This window comes from Lepidochelys kempii, chromosome 2 (genome assembly GCF_965140265.1).
Source record: "Lepidochelys kempii isolate rLepKem1 chromosome 2, rLepKem1.hap2, whole genome shotgun sequence".
NCBI lineage: Eukaryota > Metazoa > Chordata > Testudines > Cheloniidae > Lepidochelys > Lepidochelys kempii.
In genome coordinates, this window is record NC_133257.1 from 111,454,573 (window position 1) to 111,474,219 (window position 19,647).

At 40.8% G+C, this 19,647-nt stretch overlaps 1 protein-coding gene across 3 annotated transcripts in view; it reads left to right on the forward strand.

Moving 5' to 3' along the window:
* The window catches only part of JARID2 (jumonji and AT-rich interaction domain containing 2), a 307,763-nt gene that overhangs the window by 249,305 nt on the left and 38,811 nt on the right, over positions 1-19,647 (forward strand). For all 3 annotated transcript variants that reach the window (XM_073331951.1, XM_073331952.1, XM_073331950.1), the window contains exons 6-8: positions 2,416-2,645; positions 9,434-10,451; positions 14,867-15,360. In XM_073331951.1, the coding sequence (XP_073188052.1) occupies positions 2,416-2,645; positions 9,434-10,451; positions 14,867-15,360 (1,742 nt within the window). The remainder of the gene's footprint in view (positions 1-2,415; positions 2,646-9,433; positions 10,452-14,866; positions 15,361-19,647) is intronic.

The window sequence follows — 19,647 nt, forward strand, 5'->3', positions numbered from 1 at the left end:
GGAGAGCAGTCAGTATTGAGGCAGTCTAGATCTAGAAGCACATCATTCTGTCCACTAAGGGTGTGTTTTTGTTGTTTCTTTAAAGTAATAGAAAACATGAGTAGGTGGGTCTGAAATCTCCGTCCTGGATCTAATGGAAAGCATGGCAAGCGTGCATCATGTTTACTGAGGAGAAAATGCTGGTAGTGCAGCTTTCATTTGAGGAGAAGCATTTCATTTAATTCACACAGGCAACTGTTTCAAACAGATAACACTAGTAGCTAGGGGTGTGCGCCCAGAATCTCTTATCAAATATGTTCAAAATAGTGTCTTTGTGTTAAAGCAATTAATTTTCTCATCTCATTAGTACCTTTTCTTTCTTAATCAAGGAAACTTTTTTTATTTGCAGCATGTTTGCTCTAAGAAAACACCTTAAAGGGAAATTGTTGAGTCAGTTTGGCTCAATAGACTTTTTTGTTGTTTGGTTACTAGAATATTCTCCAAAGGAACACTTCCATAATTTTTAAAAATTCCACTAAAAACACCATTCTCCTGTAGTGTTTGTAATCCCAACAGTGTAACTCCAGAAAACTAATTAGAAACTGACTATAAATAGGGTGACCATATTTCTCTGTGCTGAATACCGGACACCTGGTAAAATTACTCGTATACAAGCGAGTTCAACGGCAATCAATCAGAACTATGCAGTGCAGATGTTCAAATTAACATCAAGTTGACTGAGCCCCTGTTAAAAAAGAAATACTGCACAGTTGGATTGTTTTTATTTACCTTATCTTTAAGGCTATAGGGGTCACACAGGGACTGGTGACACACCCCTCCCCCCCCCGCGCACACACACACACCCCACATGCAGTGGGAGAGGTGACACACACCCATACTCCTCTGTCAAAGGGGTGTGTGTGTCCGACTGACCCTCCCCTTTCTGCCTGGTGCTCTCTGACCTCCATACCTGGCTGGGCCCCCAGGACGGACCTGTCTCTCCTGGTATCTGGTGTCGCGTTTTCCTGAAGCAACATGTGTGGGGGCACACAGGGTTATATGCCCCCCTTCCCAGATTTCTGCCAGGGCTCACACCAGAATGTGGCCAGCAGCCCCCCCGCCACCCCCGGAAGCTTGTCACTTCCTGCCCACACAGTTTTGAAAGGCAGCTAATACCTCCAGGCTGCTGCTGGCCACTGACATAACCCAGTCGCAGTGCAGGGAGGAAGGGGTTAAACCCTAAGAATTAGGGTTGCCAGCCCTCCAGGATTGCCCTGAAGTCTCCAGGAATTAAAGATTAATCTTTAATTAAAGATCATGTCATGTGATGAAACCTCCAGGAATACATCCAACCAAAATTGGCAATCCTACTAAGAATGCATTGTTCAGCAGGGCCCAGGGAGCCTGACTGCAGGGGCTTCAGTAAACCCAGCCACAGAATTGATGCAGCAGGGAGGGTGTCTAGGGGACTGAGCAGTCCCACGCTCCATGGGGGCAGGACGCAGGGTGGATGTGTGTGTGAAGAGGGTGCTAAGCCCCTGCCCCAGGAGCTGCTGTGGAGCCTGCAGGTTCAGTGCATGAACAGGCTGGAAATCACTATCGCTCCCCCAGCCCTCTCCCTGGCACTCCAGAGCTTAGCTGATGGGCAGAGAGGCTTCCCTGTGCCAGCGCTTTGTGGGGCTTTGGCACATGCGGGGCTTGGCTCCTCCTAGCCAGCGCCCCAGGCTGGAGGGTCTTGGGCTTTCCCAAGTGCTGGCCGTGAATGGGATAGGGGGTGGGGCCTTGGTGGCTGAGAGCCAGCAAGCAGTGGGGGCTGCACTGATGGACCAGCAGGGGGAGCGGCCAGCTCTATGCGCTGCATGATTACCCTGCCACCAGCCTTGCACATCCACCCCCTTGGTCAGTCACTGGACTTACCGCTGGTGGGCAGGGTTCCGGCCAGCAGCAGGACCCATCAGTACTGATGTGGGGGAGGGGCAGAAAATACAGGACAATTTGCCCATTTTTAAGAAAAAGTTAGGACACCTGCAGGAGGGCTTAAATATGGGACTGTCCCTTTAAAAGCCTAATTATAAACAAATGTGAAATTTGCTGGTCTGTGTTTGTTCAGACAATGAAAACAGGAACATACCTGGTGACTGTTAATTTAAATGTTAAATTCTGTCTGTTTTTGATAATTTAAGGTCCTGGCTATTTTCAGGAAATCTGTTTTTATAGGTACACAGAATATAACCTGGCAGTCCCTCTAGTTTTCTATTTGTCTTTATTTTGATTTGTATATAACGAGGCACCTACTAAACATCTAATGCTGACAATAGCTTAAGTTTTCTTTTACATCTTTTTAAATGAAGAAGCTGGTTTCAAATGTATTTTGTCTTTTTTTCCCCCTCACACCCAACCCCCATCTCTCCACTACTTTCCCTTCTCACTTCCCAGTCTTCAGTGGGTCCAGCAAATCAACGAAGGAAAAAGAAACTACCCATAAACACAAAAGCAAAGAGACCACACCGGGGAAGGAGAGGAACAGTGAACACAAGGCTGAGAGCAGAAAAGACCAGGCTGCTGCTAATCACCATCCTACTACAAATACTGGCTCCTCAACGAAAGGGTTCACTGCTAACAACCACCACACTCTTCATAGATCGGCTCAGGACTTAAGGAAACAGGTAATGTGTTGTACTCTCATTTGGGCACATGCAATGCATGTGCTCATAAAGTGCTAACCCTAGTACGCCACCCCCCACTGAGGTAACTTTGGAATCTTTAACCTGTGGTATGAAGAAAAACAGGGAGTTGACTTTGAGTGTGAGAGAAGTGAGAGAGAGGAAAAAAAACATTACATAAATGGACAGACCCCCATTGCAATACAATACACATTATTACCACACCTTCACATTACATGAGGGTATACGTAGGGTATTCACATTTGTTTTTTATGAAAACTGTCCGGCACCCTTGTTGGTCTCTCTGCTGATATTGCCAAGGTTGGCTGAACACAGAGAATGACCTTTTTTTTTCTACAGGTGATCCTCAAACAGGTTATGTTTGAGAGTCATTGGCATTGCAGGGAAGCTCGTATTATCACTGTTTGTTGTATTTTACTTGGCCAATAGAAACTCAGGAGTCTACTGAGAGACTACTTGGAGCTCTTGGAAACTCATCTTCCCCTTACCTGCATCCTAATATGATATTCCAAACTGTCCCCGCTCTCAGTGGCAGTACCGCCGAAGTCTTCATATGGCAGCAGGTTTGTTGACTTTCACTCTGCTGGAGAAGTTTTAAAGGACCGATGGCCTCGAGGTTGTGGCTTGCCACTGACTGGCATTCAAAGAGGAAGTGTTTCCATCCGTTTTTTGGCAGTTGGGGCAGGAACTCCTAAAACAGCAATTTTCAAGTAATGTTTCTTAAATTATTTAAAAACCCAGCTCAGTGCCCTTTTAAATCCTTCCACTGGTTGCCGTATGTAAATTAATCCAGTCTAAGGCTTGTTGAAGGTGGTGCATGGGATGAGAGGAGTGCAGCAGGGGGAATTTGCTGCTCTTTTGGCTTAGTTTCTCTTTTCTTAATGGTTAGTTCTGCAACATGCCATTTCAGAGATAGTTTGTTGGAGCATACAGGCTTTCCCTCTGGATAGGCTGGCCTCCCATAGAGCTACAGTCTGGATTTTGCATGGCCCTCCAGGCCTTGGATGGGCACCTGCTAGGTTGGGCCATTAGATATTGAAAACAGCAGAAGGCAAAACACTGTATCCAGTGCCAAGAAAATACCTGCTTAGTGCAATGCTATGATAAGGTTCCAGTCCCTCTTAAATTGCCTCCTCTGGCTCCCTTTTGCCTCCTGAATCAAATTAAAGTTCTTCATTATTGCTTTTAAGGCTCTCCACAATGTATATCCCTCCTACCTTTGCTCCTGTTCCTCCCCATCACACTTTTTGCTCATTCTTGACTGAATGCCCCCTTCTGTCCTTTGCCTTCTTCCATGTGGCTCTCTATAACCTCTCTGTACTCCTCTCCACCTAAGTCCCTTTTCAAAGCTCACCGCTTTGAGGCGTAAGCTATAGTGTTTATATGTATTAAAACGAGACATGTGCCTTTGTAACCCTTAAGATGCTTGAGCTAGGCTGCAAGCCAACTGTATGATCATTTTGTGTTCACCCTTGTCTTCCAGCTCTGACACTCGTATTGCCTTCCCCCCCCACACATACACCACCCCGTGCTGTCATATTTTGTTATTTTTACATTAATTTAGCTTATAATTTCTTTGGGGCAGGCTTAGTCTTTATCTTTTTGCATAGCACCATGCATATCTAATGCTATATACAAGTAATAAAAGAAAAGCTAAGGGATGATCTGTAAATGTGCTGCATAAGATACATATTTCAATTTGGAATATGCTTTTAAGCTTTGATCTTACTTGCTATGAATGAACACTTGAATACTTACACTTATTATCAAAATTGGATAATAGCAGTACGAACTAGATACATAGTGACAGATTATTTAATCTTTGTACAATACAAACATCTAGTTAATATTTTGTGGTTATAGTAAACCTTTTGTAATACATGAATAGCATTTGTTTTTGAACCACAATAATCATAGCTAAAATCAGATTTGTATAGTACAGAATTTGAGCACTATAGGATTCTGACCAGGAAATTCTTTTTCTGTCTTTCTCTAATAGGGATTTTGGCATATGTAACCTTTAGCAGTATAAAATGAAATTAGCGATAGTGTCAGCTATTCCTAAAGTACACGGTTGTTACTGGGGAAAGTAACTCTGATTCTGAGATTGCCAAACAGCAGATTATGTGCACAGATACATTTGTATTTCACTTTTTACTATCTATCCTATGCTATTTAGGGGATATAAGTGAAATAACTTCCTCCAGAATTCCAATTTAAATTGGGCAGTTGTGTGCATTCACAATATTAGAGTCTTTGTCATGCTACAATAAGAAAGACACAGATACTAAAAATGATCCTCCTGTATTCCTCTACTGTTCATAGTGCTATGCAAACATAAAGTAATCTGCCTCAAATATAGTGATCATCTTAAAACTCAAGAAAATAAAAAGGGCTCAAAGTGGAGACAGTTTTTGTAAGCTTAAAATTAAATCGGTAAAAAAACCCTTAATTTTCATTCCACAACCCAATACTAGGAAAAAAAACCTGGCTCCCTATTTTTATGGATCTGCTGATAACTTGACTGTTACTAACTGAGCTATTGTAAAAGGGCTAGTTACTCATATACGGTGATTTAACCTGTTGCAAAACACTAACCTTGCCAGTTAGTGGGGACACCATTAAATTTCTGATTCTGATAAGTCTTTGTTGAATTCTTTAGTGTTCTCCAAAAAGAGGAGAGTTGTTTCATTAGGATGCCAGCCACAGGACCATTCTATTTTTGGCATGTTTTTGCTGGTGGTGACGGCAAGGGATGCTGAGGGGGTTAGTTGTCCTACAGGAAACAAAGGTAGAGAGCATCATAGACCCACAAATGTTTCTCTTTCTCTCTCTCTCTCTCTCTGGTGTTGCTCGCTCTGCCTTGCTGTCTTCCCCCAACCTCCCCCACAACTCCAAAGGAATTGTAGGGAGAGGAAATCTAGTTCAATAGGGCCCTCTGTTGGTCTAATAGGATAATTTAGCTCCGCAAAACTCCAACTCTGTACCAATGCAAATGAATGAATAAACAAATGAGAAAACTTGAAGTCTTATGGGGCTCAAACAATTACAATTATGTATTTTTTTCTAATAAGCTATGTTTTGTTTTTAGAGAAAGAGAGAGAGTGTGTGTGTGTGAGGATTGATCCTAGGTGCTGTGTAGCGGCATGTGTACACCAATGTACATCTAACAAACAGTCTTGAAGGAATACTTAAACTCTTTAATTAAAAAAAAAAAGTGAGGAGAGACACTATGGCAGTGGTTCTCAAACTTTTGTGCTGGTGACCCCTTTCACATAGCACGCCTCTGAGTGCGGACCCCCTCCCGCCCTTGTTTTTAATTTATAAATTAAAAACACTTTTTATATATTTAACACCATTATAAATGCTGGAGGCAAGGAAGGGTTTGGGGTGGAGGCTGACCGCTCGTGACCCGCCATGTAATAACCTCGTAACACCCCTAAAAGGTCCCGACTCCCAATTTGAGACCCCCTGCACTATGGAATCCATTGGATTCTGCATCCGTTGATGGCTCCTCTGTGAAGACCAGAAGATATTGCTGCAAGACTGTGGGATGGCCCCATACAGTTTAACATTAAAAGAGCCAGCAAAATTCCATGTGGTAGGAGAGTACTTTGGTTGGTACCATGAATAAGAGTGGTGTGAAGACAAATAAATAAATAAATAAATAAATATCGACTAAAACCGAGAGGGTAGCTGAAAACTAGAGACAAGTGTATTTGTATGCCTGATTTCACTGTTAGCACACAACTTTAACGAGTGATGAAGGCTATTGTCAATCACTTTGTTACTACCTGAATTAAATTGACTTCTTTCTTATGTGCTCAGTATAAGCACTGCTGCGGGATGGAGCTGTGTCACTAGACCCCATGTGGTGAACCTGAGCAGCTGGGAGTGCGGTCAATTTATTAGGCTGACTCTCTGTGTGTGTATGTTTGGTTTGGCGGTTATTGGGGGGAGACATATCAACTGTAGAAAGGTAAGAAAATGCCTACCACAATTATTTTGTTTTCTTTGGTACCAAACATCTGTTGGATCCTGAGAGACAAATACAGGCAAAGGAAGCTTAGGTGGGTGCTAGCCAGACAGAATTTCACGTTTGCCAATGTGAAACCCTGAATCCACCAAACACTTTGTTAATGGCTATGACCACGTTCTTTGTTCCATTTGTTTCCAGTTGAAGAAGCTTGTTGCAGCCTAATACAGTTTGAAGCATGGTCTGTTCTGGACCATAAATATTTGTGTATGTAAATACGCCAGGTGCATACTCTTTCTACATATGGGAGGTAGCTGTGGGCTTCTTGGGAGGGAGGACAGAAGAGTAAATGAAGCATCTCAAAACCATAATGTTGTAGCTAATCTAAAAAGATGACAGGTCGGAGGAAATTCTCAAGTTCTCTTTAGCCTTATAGGGTTGGCTTACTGCTGGGGAATCTAGAAGAGAAATATATATTCAAATGTAGAATACACTGGTACAGGTATAATGTTGAAAGCATACTGAACCATCTTTGAAATAACTTTGTAGGGAGAACCGGGATTTAAAACGTTATGCTCATAAGGTAGGGTGGAAGGTTAGTTAGCATTAGTCAGATGAACCCCTTCAGCTTCATAACTGGCTCTGAGAGATCTATGTTCTTGCTATGCCGAAGCATTATAATGGCACTAACTGGTTGCAGTTTTCATAATAAATGCAATTTTCCGGGGATTTATATCTTGGCAGTTTTAATTCTGGCCTAAAACTCGTAAAGGAGTTCAATGGTTTTTTGCCTTTGGGAAGGGAAATGTTTTAGGTGTCTTATCAAAGTTGTCAGGATCCCTCCATTCTCCCTCCATCTGTTTTTCTGAGGCCATGTGTCACAGTTACCCTCCTACGTGATTGCCTGGGATTTCCTTTGAAGCCTCTACTAAGTAAAAAAAAAAAAAAAAAAAAAAAAGGCCAGAAGGGGATGCTCAGGGTACACCCTGACCATCAGGGGCTGCCCGTATAGCTCTCCCAGTCACAGCTCGTCCAGGGAGCGAGAAACCAAAAAGACTCTTACTCAGGTCTCACGTTCAGCACTTCCCAGGTCATGGGGCAGGCTCGGAAATGCATTTTTAATTTTAATTGTAAATTAAATGGTTAATTTTTAATATACAATATAAACCCCCATTTATCTAGAACGCTCACAGGGAAACCTGAAACCATCAGGTAAACAGGTCTTCCTTAGAAGAGTCTGGCTTTGGTTTCTCTAACTGTTGGAACCATGTGCAGAGGAAAATGCTGGCTAGTTTTAAAAGGGCACCATTCCAGCTCCCAACCTGGAGAACAGCGGAGAAACTGTGTGGAGAGTGTGTGTGTATGTGTGTGTGTATATATATATATATATATATATATATATATATGTGTGTGTGTATATATATATATGTATAGTACAATCCAGGGTACATAACTAAGAGGGAGGGCTTGTCTTCTAGAGGCTAGAGCAGCAGAATGGGAGTCAGAACTCCTAGGTTCTCCTTACCATTCTGCTGATTTCACTGTGTGACCTCAGCAGGTCATTTAACCTTTTCTGTGTCTCAGTATATCCAGTAGTAAAATGTGAATAATAATACTTGTCTTTATTGCCGTGGGATTATGAAGTTTAATTACTTGAAAATGGTTTTGAAATACTTGGAAGGGCATTTATAGAGGTGCAAGGTATTAACTGAGTTTGGGTTAAGCATGGTTATACAGTATGTATACCCATTGTCAGTACATATATAGAAGGTCTGGACTTTGGATATTTGGGGTGGGTTTTGCATTCTCATAAACTGCTGATGCCCAGTTAATGATAAGAATTTAAGTCTGCAGTGTTTAAACTTGGCTTCCTAAACTTAGTTACTTAAATAGAAGTGACCTGGTTTTCAGAAGTTCCCTTGGAAGCCAGCGATCACTGTCCATGCTCAGCACTTCTGATGATTAGGCTGTTACTTTTAGTTTCCTAACTGGGTTTAGATGCATAACTTAAAGCACTTGAGTTGGATAATATGATGTAATAAAATATACCGTATAGAAGTAAAACTGCCCAGATATAAAACTTAAACAAGTATCTGCACGTATCAGAACTACTGTACAAACTCCTATTCTGTATTCACAACTTTAATAGAGTGCCTCCCGAAACTCAGTATACATGATAGACTGGATCCTTCATGGCCATCCTGATCTGTCGGGTACATAGTGTTTCAGAAATACAGACAAACAGATGTTTGTGTTTTGAATATAAATTTCAGATTTGTAGATTTATAAATTTCATATCCGTGAAGGAGAGGAGTGGGTGGGTATTCTGTGCACCTTCCATTGATGTTAACCAGCCATGTCCATCTCAGTAGTTATAGTAGATACAGTAGAGTGGTTAGTTCTTTTTAGTTATAGACTTAAGCATCCATCCTCATGATGCTATCTGGGACTTTACAGTAGATAAGGAATGGGGTAGTGTTCTTAATGCATGAGTCGGTGATCCTCTCCTTAAGGCAGAGGTACCTGCCTCATACTCTGTGACAGTGGGCTTGACTTTATTTGTTTTCAGTTCTGGTTTTATTTTAAAAAGTGTCCAGATCCTGCCCTTCTCTGGGTGAAACCTGTGATATGCAGATTGCCCTAAGGGGGCCATATCTTGCAGACCTCACTTAGGAGTCAGGTGTGCATGATTTGGTTCTCTGTAGGTGTCTCCATTCAAATAGTCTTTTATTAATTAGTTTTTGTTTTCTCTTTTCTTCCTTCTGCTTCCTCCACAATACTTCTGGCTTCCCAGGTTTCTAAGGTCAACGGAATCACTCGATTGTCATCTCCAGGTGCAAATGCAGCCAGTGCCAAAAAGATGAGAGAAGTCAGACCTTCACCATCCAAAACTGTGAAGTACACTGCAACAGTGACAAAGGGAACCGTCACATACACCAAAGCCAAGAAAGAACTGGTCAAGGAAACCAAACTAAATCACCACAAACCCAGTTCACCTGTTCACCATACAATCTCAGGGAAAACAGAAAGTAGCAATGCAAAAACCCGCAAACAGGTGCTATCCCTTGGAGCGTCCAAGTCTAATAATATCGCTGTTAATGGTGTCAAGGTCAATGGCAAGTTGAACCAAAAGGCATGCACTAAGGAGGTGGGGAGACAGTTGAGGGAGGGGCTGCGCAATTCTAAGAGGAGGCTGGAAGAGACAAATCACATAGAGAAAATACAGTCACCCACCAAGAAAATGAAAGGGGCGGTCAGCTTGACAGAAGCTGTGAGCAAAAAGGCAGCTGTGGAAAAGCCCTTGCTGAATGGACATGTGAAAAAGGAAATGCCAGAGAAGATTCTGGAAAGAAATAGGCCGAAAAGAGCCACTGCTGGAAAGAATACTCCAGGGAAACAAGCACATGGTAAAACTGAAAATGCCTCCTGTGAAATTCATTCTACCTCTGAAACTGAGTCCTTGCACAAGCCACACGACTCAACAGGAAAGCACGAAAAGGGTAGTAGCAAGTCTGGGTGGGCAATGATGGATGAGATTCCCATCCTTCGGCCCTCCACGAAGGAGTTCCATGACCCGTTGATATACATTGAGTCAGTCCGAGCTCAGGTAGAGAAGTATGGGATGTGTAGGGTGATTCCTCCTGCAGACTGGAGACCTGAGTGCAAGCTGAATGATGAGATGCGGTTTGTGACACAGATTCAGCACATACACAAGCTCAGCAGGCGCTGGGGACCCAACGTGCAGCGGCTGGCCTGCATCAAGAAGCACCTCAAATCTCAGGGCATTACCATGGATGAGCTCCCACTCATCGGTAAGGGCTGTGGCTCCTGCTGGTCTTTTGCTTCAGTTTATAAGCCTTGTGCAGTAAATTTTGTGCTTCATTTGATTTTGTGATTAATTGAATCCCTGTGAAACTGCAGGATGCTGGATTTTCCTCTGTTTATTCATAGACCAGGTGCCGTGCAGGTGGGTATAGTGCAGGCTTCTCCATGCTGATTCACTTAAGCACGTTAATACTGTCTAATTCTTCATTGATTTTATCTAGGGCAAAAGGCTACATAGGTCTCTCTATTCAAATTTCAAGACCCTCTCTTTTCTCCCCACTTACTTATAAAACTAATAAATATAAATATTAAGATTCTTGATCTAAAGTTACACTGGAAGTTTTTAGGAGTCTTCTGTTTACAGTTTATGGAGTGCTGCTACACTAGAAAATGAATCTGACTTTTCCCATCTCCAGAATTCCTTTCAAAAGCTTTTAACAAAAAACAAACAAACACAAAACAAAACAAAAAAATCAACCAACCCAACCAAAAAAAAAGTCGTTTGAACTGACTTCTGTTTGGTTATCCAGACACTTAAGATCACAAATTTCTAGTGACCTGCAGACATTTAACAACCATTAAGTGTCAAGAATAGGCAGTAAAATGTGGTTCATTGCAAAATGGCGGTTTCATTATTTCTCCCAGCAGGTAGCTGCCATGGCTAATGCCTGAGTGAGAATTGTTTATTTAAACGAATTCTTGGTTTATAGTCTGCTGTCAGATATGACATAAGTAATAGAAAGGTGACAATGGCTTGTAAAGAACATATATGCTAGTTAAGGAAAACATTTTAATCTTTAGGAAAATTATCTTTAAATCTGCTTTTTCTAAGCAGCCTAGAAAATATAATAAATTTATCTTGGTTGCTTCAAATTTTTATTTAACATTTCTTTTTTAGTAACTTCTAACCAAGTTATAATTCGGAGACCTTTAACAGTACAACTTCAGGCACTGCTTTTGTGATTGAGGCATTATTCCCTGGGAGGCAGCTATGCACATTACTTTGTTTAAAGACCTCTCCTTTCTTTCTACCTCAAGTGTACACAACATTTTTTTCTCTGTTAAAACTTTATTTCAGTTTTCACAACATGAATACGTGAAAAGCAAGAAAATAAAAGAATTCAGACATTGCAAGATTATAATATTAACCAAGAACACCTCTGTAATGTGCAGTACAATATATCAGCAGGATTTAAGAAAAAGGAGAAAAGATTAGTATTCTACAGTACAATCCCTGAAGAAAAGTAGGATTGCTGTAATATTAGGTTGTGAGATCAAATGCTCAAAAGTTCAGGGAATTCCAAAAGTTAAGATTACTCTAGCAGCATTAAATTGATCCTTTGGCATTTGATATCTGTAATGGTTGTATGTTAATAACAAGGAGTATTAAATTCACGTTAGATTGGCAAGGGAAAGAGGAAAATACAACATGTGCAATATGGCAGTGTTAACACTCCTGATGCAACATTAACTTTTTGATTATATTTCCTGGCTCTTGTGTACCTGATCTCACAGCTTTATGATTGTTATTATTAATCTTTTCACATTTAATTTCCTATGTATTTTAAGTTTCAAATTAAAACAAAATGTTGAGGAGAAGGGGAAGAGAAATCTGAAGGTAATCAGAGCACACAGATTAAAAATATATTGGCTTCAGCAGTAGAGACTTTAAATTCTTTGAGATAACAAGTGTGCGCACACGCATATTCCTGCTGTAAGGACCAAATCCCATTTCCACTGAAGATCGTTGAGTTTTGCCATTGACTTCTTTGGGGCCAGGATTTGGCTGTAAATGCACGCCTGAAAATTTGTTTACATTTTTTTCCACTGAGCTTGCTCAGTATTGCAGTTTTCAAATAATCCCAACATTGTCAAATCAAAACAATTTTTTAAAAAACAGTCAGAGGAGAGTCCTTAGTAACCCGTGCCAAGTTTCCAATTTCAGCCATTTGCGATGAGCCCTTTTAAAAAGAAAAAAGGGGTTAAATTTTTTTCCATCAAACTTAAAATATATATTAACCCGCAGGCAGAGGCCAGTCTCTTTGGAAGTTTCACCCTAAAAATGAATGTTTCAGAAAGTTATGGCCCTGTGAAATGGAATTGTAACTGAAACCATTTAACAATCTTTAACGAGGGCAGGTGTTATGAAGCACCCACAGCAGTACAGCATACTTACTCAGTGAGAGAACTCCAGCTCTGACATTCTAAAGTAGCTTCCATCTTGTTGTGCTTGAGAACATTACATTTTTAAGCAGGTGATGAAGTGTTTTGAGATTGGTGATTTAAACAGAGCGTGCAGATATTTATGTTGTATTACAAAACCATTTAATATGAAACTGAGCCACTCATCTTTCAGAACTGAAGGGATGTTACTCAGCTTCATACAGGCCATATACCTTCCATTAGTTTGTCAACGGTGTGCATGAGCAAAAAAGCTGTGTGTTGCTTGAGTGCTATTTTTTGTGAAGGATTAAATGTAACAGAACAAAAACCTCTCAAATTTGTTTCCTTTCTCCTGTGGTGTTGCTCTCACCACCCCTCTCCTTGTAGGTGGAAGTTGCACTACTTTAACTAGGAATGGTTGCTAGATAGGACATACTTTTTCTGCCCTTTGACCTACCCTAGAGCTTTGTCACACACTTGGAAAGTCGTTGCCTATTGTTTCAGCACCAGTACTGAAACCATACTCCTGGGGTCTAGCCACGGGCATTCTGGTCATCTAACCAGTGATGTGCTATCAACATTTTAATAAGGGACTCTCCCAAAAATGGTCTGCCTCCGTTGCAGCACTGTTTAAAAACTGCACAAAAATTTTCCATGTGTCTCCAGGCATCTGAGCCTCGTCACTGAATTTGCCTCGAAGGAAGGAGCTGAAGGGTAGGGAAAAACTGTCAAGGAAGAGAATGGAGGAGATAAGAAATCTGAGGACAGCTATGAAATACTGTAAGACAGTATGGCTAATTTGCGGGAGATGCACGCATACTGCTCAGATGCTATACTAAAGGGCATAGTAGAAGAATCTGAACAGGACAGACGGTTGACTGGGCTTGAGAGGAGGTAGCTATCATCACAGCAGTGGAGGAGTCATTTAGAATGATGATACTTCTTTCTGTTTTACAGTACTGTTTCCAAGCCATATTAAATTCACATTAGAGACTGCTAATCCTTAATGTTTCTCAGGATGGAAAGAGGAGACAAGGATGACTTGGGAGCAGTGTTGATGACAGTAATGTTGTGGTTTTAGTTTTTCCTATAGCAGTTGTCCTTATTTATGGGCAGTTTTTGGTCAGTTTGTGAACCTTTTTCTGTTGATGATTAATTCTGTCCTTTGACTAAATGTGATACTGAGGTTTTCTTTAAAATTTTTACTTTTGGATGGAAAGTTTATCATTAATTTGACTGTCTTTATGCTAGAATTTAAAAGCTTTTGTATAGTCTGTTTTTTTTCTTTGATTGAAGTTTCCCAGAAAGTAATGAATAATTCTCCTGATGATCTTCCAGTTTCCAAAAACTAATACACAGTGTAAAATGCAAATGACCATCTTTACTAAATTACTAGAGGATGCCACTCCGTGGACCCATCTGGAGCTTTTTACTTTAGATCAGTCACATTTCGTCTGTTTGAGTTGACAGAAACATGTTTGTGATGCTTATGGAGATGTGAATCTCCATTTTCCTCAGTTTGTTGTCCTGGTTTTCCCTTGTTTTTGTTTACTTATGTACAAAAATGGTTTGTTAATGTTTGTCTTATATAATGCTTCATATTTTGAAAATGTTGTACAGATGTTAAAAACTCTGCACTACACCTATATAAAGCTGGTTGGGAATTTTTTTTTGCCAGAAATGCTGGTTCACCGAAACCAAAACTTTTTGTGGAAACTCAGTTTTGACTAGAAGTTCACTGGGAAGGTTTCTGAGTGGATTAAATTTCAGGGAGGGCTGGGGGTGGGGTGGGATAGAGATTGGGAGGCATGACCTCAGAATAGCTTGGTATCATTAGGGTATTCACCTTTAATATGGGAGACCTATGTTCAAGTCCCTGCTCTTAATCAGGCAGAGTTGGAGCTTGATTTTGTCAGGTGGCAACTGAACCCAAAAGGGAGGCCAAAAGTAGCTGTGGGGAGGGTTAGTGAAAATATGATCCACTTAATAATCTTGGCAATCCGAGTATTTTAGTCAGAACTTGGGCACTTTAAAAATGGAAACACTGACTGTTTGACTGTTCTATTCTGTTTTCGTATCTGCATTACTGAGGATTTTGAGAAAATAGTGTCCCACCTGAACAGAAACTGATATTATATAAGTAGTAAAGAAATGTTGAATGCAGTCTGCCAAAATTTTTCCTAACTGTTTCCTGTGTTTCCCTCTTCCCTCCCCACCACCCCACACACATGGACTCCAGGAGGCTGTGAGCTAGATTTGGCCTGCTTTTTCCAGCTGATCAATGAAATGGGCGGCATGCAGCAAGTGACTGACCTCAAGAAATGGAACAAGCTGGCAGATATGCTACGAATCCCCAGAACTGCGCAGGACAGGCTAGCAAAGCTGCAGGAAGCCTATTGCCAGTACTTGCTCTCCTATGACTCCCTCTCCTCTGAGGAGCACAAGAAACTAGAGAAGGAAGTCCTGCTGGAAAAGGAGATCTTAGAGAAGAGGAAAGGTCCTTTGGAGGGACACTCAGAAAATGCCTATAAGTTCCATTCCTTGCCCCGGTTCGAGCCCAAAAATGGACTCATCAATGGCGTGGTTCACAAAAACGGCTTCCGTAACAAGTTGAAAGAAGTTGATATCCCATTGAAAACAGGCAGGCGGCGACTCTTCGCTCAGGAAAAGGAGATCGAGAAGGAGGAGGAGGAGAAGGGAGTTCTTAGCGACTTACATAAGTGTATATATAAGGTAGTAAAGACCACTTCTGTTGATTTTCTTCTGTGAAAGCATTGACACGGATGTTCTCTGTGCTGCACTGTGGTGAGACCCAGCTGGAGTCAGCCAGTGGGCCACAGTGTTTTTCCAGCGTCAATGGCTGGATTATTAATTGCTGCAGGCAGTTTGATGAGGGGGTATTAACTCCATCCTGATTTTACTGCAGCTTGACAAACTAGAAAATGTTATTTTTGTGGATGTGCTACATAGAACACTAGTCCCCCTCCATCTATGGAGTTGGCTCTTTGTAAGAAATACTCTAAGCAATTATCCTAGCAGACACAACATTTATTTTCATTTTTTAGTGACGTTTAAAGTAACGTTCTGCTCTCTCACGCCTGTTTCTTGCCAGTTGCTCAATGAGCAGAGTACCACTCCCTTGATAGAGCCATCAAAACTAATGTAGCTAAAAATACACACGATTTAGAAAGTGCAAATTGAAATGCAAACAATATTTTCAACCATGATGCCAAATTTTGCTAAGCACAAATGGTCATAATGCTTGTTCCTCCAGCACATTTAAAATCCGTTTACAAAGGATTGTTGTCTCTTTCATTGTATTTTATTGGCAGCCTTCCACTATTGAGCAAGAATTGGCATCACAACTTGCAGTGTACTTTTTAGTTCGATTGAATTATTTAGCAGTGCTGAGAGTGAGATATACAGTACTTACTGTCTGCGGCCAGTAAGCTGCTATACCACTCCTCCCTCCCCAGTCTCTCTCCTGTCACTATGAAATGAAAACAGATAGCATTCCCAGTGTTACTGTCCGAAGTAGTTTTTGTTAAGCTAGTTAGAGACTGACTAAGCTCATGAATTGCATTTAAGAAAGTTCATTCACATTTCTTCTGCACAGCAATGCATTAGAATTTGTCAGATGAAGAGCGTACTATTCTGGGGCTCCCTTGTCACTCCCGTGTTAAAACAAACTGTTAATGATGTTTCTATCACATTAAAAGATACAAGCCTTATCTAATGGCAGCTACATTAATGATATTCCCTGTGCATAGTTAAAAGGCCTTTTTTGTACTTAATATCTTGAATTTAATAATAAATGAAACATACTGATCTTCACATACAAAACACCACCCCACTGCTTGCCAGTATAAAGTCCCCAAGTTACATTTTAGAGGGAGATGAGAGATCATACACAAAAAGAGTGAGTCTGTGCAGAGAAATATCTTAATCAGCCATTACCTGAACACTGTAATAATAAGCCTGAACCTGCTAAGTTCTGATTGCCTCATGCAAAGTGCTAAACGCTCTTAAACTCTCATTGACATGCTTTCAGAACGTTGTGGAAGGCTCTCAGGACTTCGCAATGTCAGACCCAGTATAGAATCATAGAAATGTAGGACTGGAAGGGAGCTTGAGAAGGCATTAAGTCCTTCCCCCAGCACTGTGCCATGACCAATTATAGGTTTAATAAATGTACTTTTAAAATGTACATGTGATTTAGCACGTAAACGATTAAATATTAGTGAACTTCAGGGCTGACATGATTCATGCTACCCCCATCTACCAAAAGCAGTCAAGATACAAGAACCAAACCAGACCATGAAGTCTTGAATTACAGAGTGGTACTGTAGAGAACATTGCAACGTGTTTTCTGCTTACAGCCAAACTTGCAATCCTCCTTAAAACCACACACACAGTCAGACTCAAACCTGTTTGAAAATTGGTATGGGCCAGGGTAGAATATATGATACATATTTGAGAATGTTTGCTCAAGGGGTTCCAGAGACACAGCCCCCCAAAATATGACCTCCTAGCCTTAAACTCTGGCTCTGTTACTAAAATCACAACACGTCTTGTATCTTTCTGTACAGAGGTAGGGGAAAAAACATGCAGTGAGAACTGGTGTCTAGCATCGAGAACAAGCTCTAAAAGTTAACTCTCATTTTTGTTTTTAAGATTATATTTTGTTCTTGACTCTGCAGAATGAACAGCTGCCCTGCTGTGAGTCAAGTGTGGCTCCGAGCCACAGTGTGCAGATTCCTTAGCTGAGCTGTACTATTTATGGATTAGAGATAAGGTTGTGTGGTTTCATTATGAATGAAACAGCACTTTAACTGCAGATCCCCTGGCTTGCATAAGTGTGTTTTCTGGAGGGGGGAAGGGGGGTGGCATTTCTTATCACACTAACATTCTTTTGGGGATATGTGAGAAGACCGTAAGTGAATATTTCCTAATATTTGAGTTTTGAAGCCTTATGTTCCAGAAGGGTATAGGGATAGGAAGGTCCTATTGTGTGACAGCAACCTTAGCTCAACTTTAAGAAAGGTTTTTGTAAATGAATAGATTAGGGCTGGAAAGGACCATTGTGTTCATTGGTCGTTGCCTACATTACACAGGTCATAGAATTTCACCCGGTAATTCCTGCATCAAGTCTAATATCTTGTGGTTGTATTGGGGCATATTTTTAGGAAGAGACCACCAGTTTTCCAGTACAGTTCTCACCAATGCCATATACAGAAGTACTAAAATATTTTGATAAAATACTTGAATAGTCATTGGGCCAGAGAAAGAGAGAGAGAGGGTGTGACTTTGTTGCCTGGTGACTTGAGAGGTGGGAGAACCCAGGGTTTGAGTCCCTGCTCTAATGACTAATTATTTATACAAAGTGAAACTGCTTCAGCAGGAGATATTGATACCCCCATCCCAGAATAGCCAACAGTCTGGTGGTTAGGGCACTCACCTGGGAGGGAGAGACTGGGTTCCAGTCCCTGCTCTAGAGCTGGGATCAAACTTGGGTTTCCCACACCACCACTACCTCTTCCTTCGCATGCCTAACTCCCCTGGCGAGTCTAGCAGGAAAAAAATCTGGGTTTGGATGTTTTGTTTGGATAATGACAAAACAATTAGTTTAAACTAAAACAATTAACTAAAAATGGCACAAACTCATGAAATGTTTGGTTGACCTGAATTTGGGTTTTTCAGCAAAAAAAAATGTCTGAAAAATTTCATCTAGCCGTAGTCTGGGCACTCCTGACCTGAGTTCATTTTCAGGACTCTTACCTTTTTCTTTTCTCTCCTTAATAGTAATGTAGGTAGAATGAAGTATCACAATATAATTTTGCCATTCAGCTATTCTTCTGTTAAGGCTCTTTACTGCTTCAAAGATTTTGCTTAATACTTCTAAGTTCCTAGAGGATCCTTAGTATCAACTGTTCAGATCTTCTCAGGGGCCTCAAAAGGTGTTTTGCACTTCAGTAATAATTTTGTATTGTGAGTCTATTTTCAGCCAGCTCCATTTTAGAGTGCAAAGCCTTAAAATATTTTCTCTTAATGATCCTCAAGAAAATATTGTCATATTTTTCATGTAGAAAGCTCATCAGCCTTTATATATTTTGTGACTTTTGGGCCGAGGTGGAGGATATGAAATTTTTTGATTGAGAAAATCAAGAACTTCAATCTTTTTAATAATTCTGTCCACTATTGTATGTAGGTTTCTTCCCTATGATAGGGCAGCCGCCATCTCAGAATTTGGAGGACATAGTTAATTTTGGAGGATCAGTCCTGAATCCTATTCTCTTTTGTATGACAAAGTGGCAGGCAAATCTTCTTAAACCTAAAAAGCTTCTATAGAGCATTCGTTAGCAGCTTGTCATCAGGGAAGTATATGTACAAGTTTGAAGACTGTAGGAGCAGAGCGATTTGAGGATTTGTTTTCAAAGCCTGCCTCCATAAAAGATTCACAAGGGCAGTAAAAGATGAAGGAAATTGCTCATTGTATCACAGACCATCCAACTTAGAGATTTATGAGAGTCTGGGGCCCTGGGCATTTTACAGACTTCTTGTAGCAGCTAATTGCCCTGCATTCAGTTTAAAACCAAACAAAAACAAAATGTTAGGACCATTGATGTTTTAGCAACAGACTTAGTCTCTTATAGGAAAAAGAAAACAACAACAAACTGCTGTGTAATTGTCCCTGGTTTACTCTTGGGTAGAGTTCTTGCTCAAAGTAAGCAGAAATACAGTCTTAGCAATTTAGCAGATCATGTTTCACCATTTAAAAAAATAAAAACAAAATAATCCAACTAATTAAATGTTCATTTACCAGAAGTTTAGATCCGGAGGGGGTGTGGAGTTGGTTCTTAAGTTTTCCTTTATTTTTTGAGAGGAAGAGGGTTGGCAAATGTGAGGGAAGGTAATTTGGTGTCAGAGGAAAGAGAGAGGTAGATATGGGGACAAGGGATAGACTTCATGTTTGTAAAGCAGGAATTCCTTTTTAACTTCCTTTTTAACATTTCTCTTGTA